We start from the raw sequence: 2,500 nt of genomic DNA on the forward strand, positions 1-2,500 counted from the left end.
CTGCTGACCGTACCAAAGTGTCCCTGTCACTGGGGAAAGTGCGAATCACCAAACCAACTGGCCAGTAATTTCTGTGAGTCTCTGCATCCTTGAGAAGAACAAGATCGCCTTCCTCGATGTTCTTTTGCACAAGAAGCACTGCTGGATTATGGACTGCACAAGCCGCTTTGCACCGATGATCCAGAAGCCGTTAGATCGAAGTGCTCCTTCCGTGAAATGCCGACCTTTGTGCTTCACTTTCTTGTGGTAGTGTCGAACTAGCAGAGTTGACACGTGGTGGTTCTTGGGAAGTATCACAGGGTGCACACTGGCTAGCCCCATGGTCTCTTTAGCATTGCAGAGCCTGCCTCCAACACGAAGCAGACCTTCCTCGTCCAGGTAGGGTAGACCTAGACAGCTGTGTACAGGGAGGGGGGCTGTACGATCTGAGAGGTCCACGTAGTGTAGCTCTGCGCAGAGATCGTCAGCAGACAGGTCTTGCAGAAAGTCTCGGTCGTTCGAGGCGTACTTGTGAAGTCTGATTTTGCCTTTTTCCATCAGATCGGCTTGGGTGCGCTTGATGAGACTGACAGCTTGTTCTTTCTGGGGCAGCGAAGTTACCCCGTCGTCGATGTAGAAGTCACGAGAGACAAAGTTCTTCACATCTTCTTCACTGGAGTGTTCTTTCTTCAGAGACATGTCAAGGGCATGGGCACGACTGACGGCTTGTGAACGGTTGTTCATGGGGATGGATCTTGATGATCTGAATGGCAGGGGTGCTGACCATCGACCACTGTCATTCTTCTGAAACTGCTGATCCATCAAATCTAGGAAACGCTTGTCCTCGACAGACAGTCCAATCTTGTCATCCTCCTTGGTTCTCTGGAAGACCGTATCACCAAGGCAGTCAGCCTCTGTGACCTTGAAGTCGTTTGTACACGGCTCGCAGGTGGTCTCTCGGTCAGATGTGACTGAGGTTTTGTTCACACGAACAGCTGAAGGTGATGATGGTTTGTGCATCCGATTCAAGCAGACGTCTCCGACTATCACCCAACCAAGAGGCAGGTGCTGAGCGAAGGGAGACATAGGGGGACCAGTCACTTGTTCCGTCACATGATGCGCTTCTGGCAAGTCACGCCCAATAAGCAAGGCAATTGGAGCTCTGCCGTGAATCTGTGGAATGTTGTGGGCAATGTTTCGGAGATGGGGGTGATGCTGAGCTACTTCTGGTGTGGGGATTTCTGTTCTGTCATTTGGGATGTTTGCACATTCAAGCAGGGGAGGTAACCTCATAGTCTTTCTCCCGTCATGGGACTGGACGCACAATCTGTCTGCACGACGCCCACTGATGGTGCTTTGTCCTGCACACGAAGACAAGGTGTACAAGACTTCTTGTGAGGACACCTGTTGCTGGTTGAACAAAGATGGAGCGGCCAGTGACCTATTGCTCTGGTCATCGATGATTGCGTAAACTTCCTGGCTTCTCTCTGGTTGGCCTTCTGGAAACACATGGACTAAGATAACCTTGCCACAGGACCTGCTGCCACTGTTATCTCCACACAGCCGTGTGCACTTGGACTGGACGACCTCCTCTCTCTGGCCCTCCCCGCCGTACTCCGAAGACGGGGCTTGGGGTCGCGCAGGCTCACGGTGCATTGCTGTCAAATGGCCTTTGTCGCATTTGCCACACTTGACGACGGCTGAGCATTTGCTTGCTATGTGTGTGTTCGACGACAAACACTTGTAACAAATGTTATTGTCTTTGAGGAAAGTCTTTCGCTCCTGCCAAGATTTGGCTCTGAAAGCTTTACACTCTGTCAGAGAGTGTTGCGTCTTGTGTATGGGGCACTTGACGGATGATTCATCAGCACTATCTCCATTGTCATCAATGGTCGACTTTCGATTGAAAACATCGTGACGTGTTCGTTCCCGTTGATCGTGACCTCTTTTGTCAGGCTCAGCAGCAAAGCGAAAAGCTGGGTCATTGTACACTTTGCTCACATTCCTCAGAAACTCTACAAGGAAAGTGAAGGGAGGGAATGGAACTCCATGCTGCTGCTTGTAGTTGGAGGCCTGTGTGATCCACTTCTGCCTGATGGCATGGGGTAGTTTGCAAACAATAGAGTTCACCCCTGCTGAAGAATCATACAGCGCAAACAGCAACGACAGCTTAGGATTCTCCTTGGCACACTGAATTTCATCAAGAATGTCGCAAAGTTCGTAGAGTTTCCTACTGTCTTTGTTCAGTGACGTCAGTTGAGGGAAACGCTCTAGTTTTGTCTTCAAGCATGATTCCACTTGTTCCGGCGAACCGTAGCGGTCATCCAGACGTTCCCACAGGAGTTGCAGCGCTCGCTGAGGATTCGCAGGATTTGAAGAACGCAGGCTGTACGCGTACTTGCTTGACTCAGGTCCTAAGTTTTTAACCAGCAAGTCCAGTTCTTCTTGCGGCGTAAGATCCAAGTCTTTCATGACACTGGAAAAACTATTGCGCCAAACTTCAAAGGACTCAGGCTGTTCA

At 50.5% G+C, this 2,500-nt stretch overlaps 1 protein-coding gene across 2 annotated transcripts in view; it reads right to left on the reverse strand.

The window, feature by feature from the left end:
• Nucleotides 1-2,500, reverse strand: part of LOC138983539 (uncharacterized) — a 5,057-nt gene that overhangs the window by 760 nt on the left and 1,797 nt on the right. For both annotated transcript variants that reach the window (XR_011461190.1, XM_070356805.1), the window contains one exon: nt 1-2,500. This exon is cut by the window's left edge; it is cut by the window's right edge. Coding sequence is in view for 1 of the 2 variants with exons in the window: in XM_070356805.1 (XP_070212906.1) it covers nt 46-2,500 (2,455 nt within the window). In the remaining variant the exon portion in view is untranslated.

Source organism: Littorina saxatilis, linkage group LG13 (assembly GCF_037325665.1).
Source record: "Littorina saxatilis isolate snail1 linkage group LG13, US_GU_Lsax_2.0, whole genome shotgun sequence".
In the NCBI taxonomy this organism is placed as follows: domain Eukaryota; kingdom Metazoa; phylum Mollusca; class Gastropoda; order Littorinimorpha; family Littorinidae; genus Littorina; species Littorina saxatilis.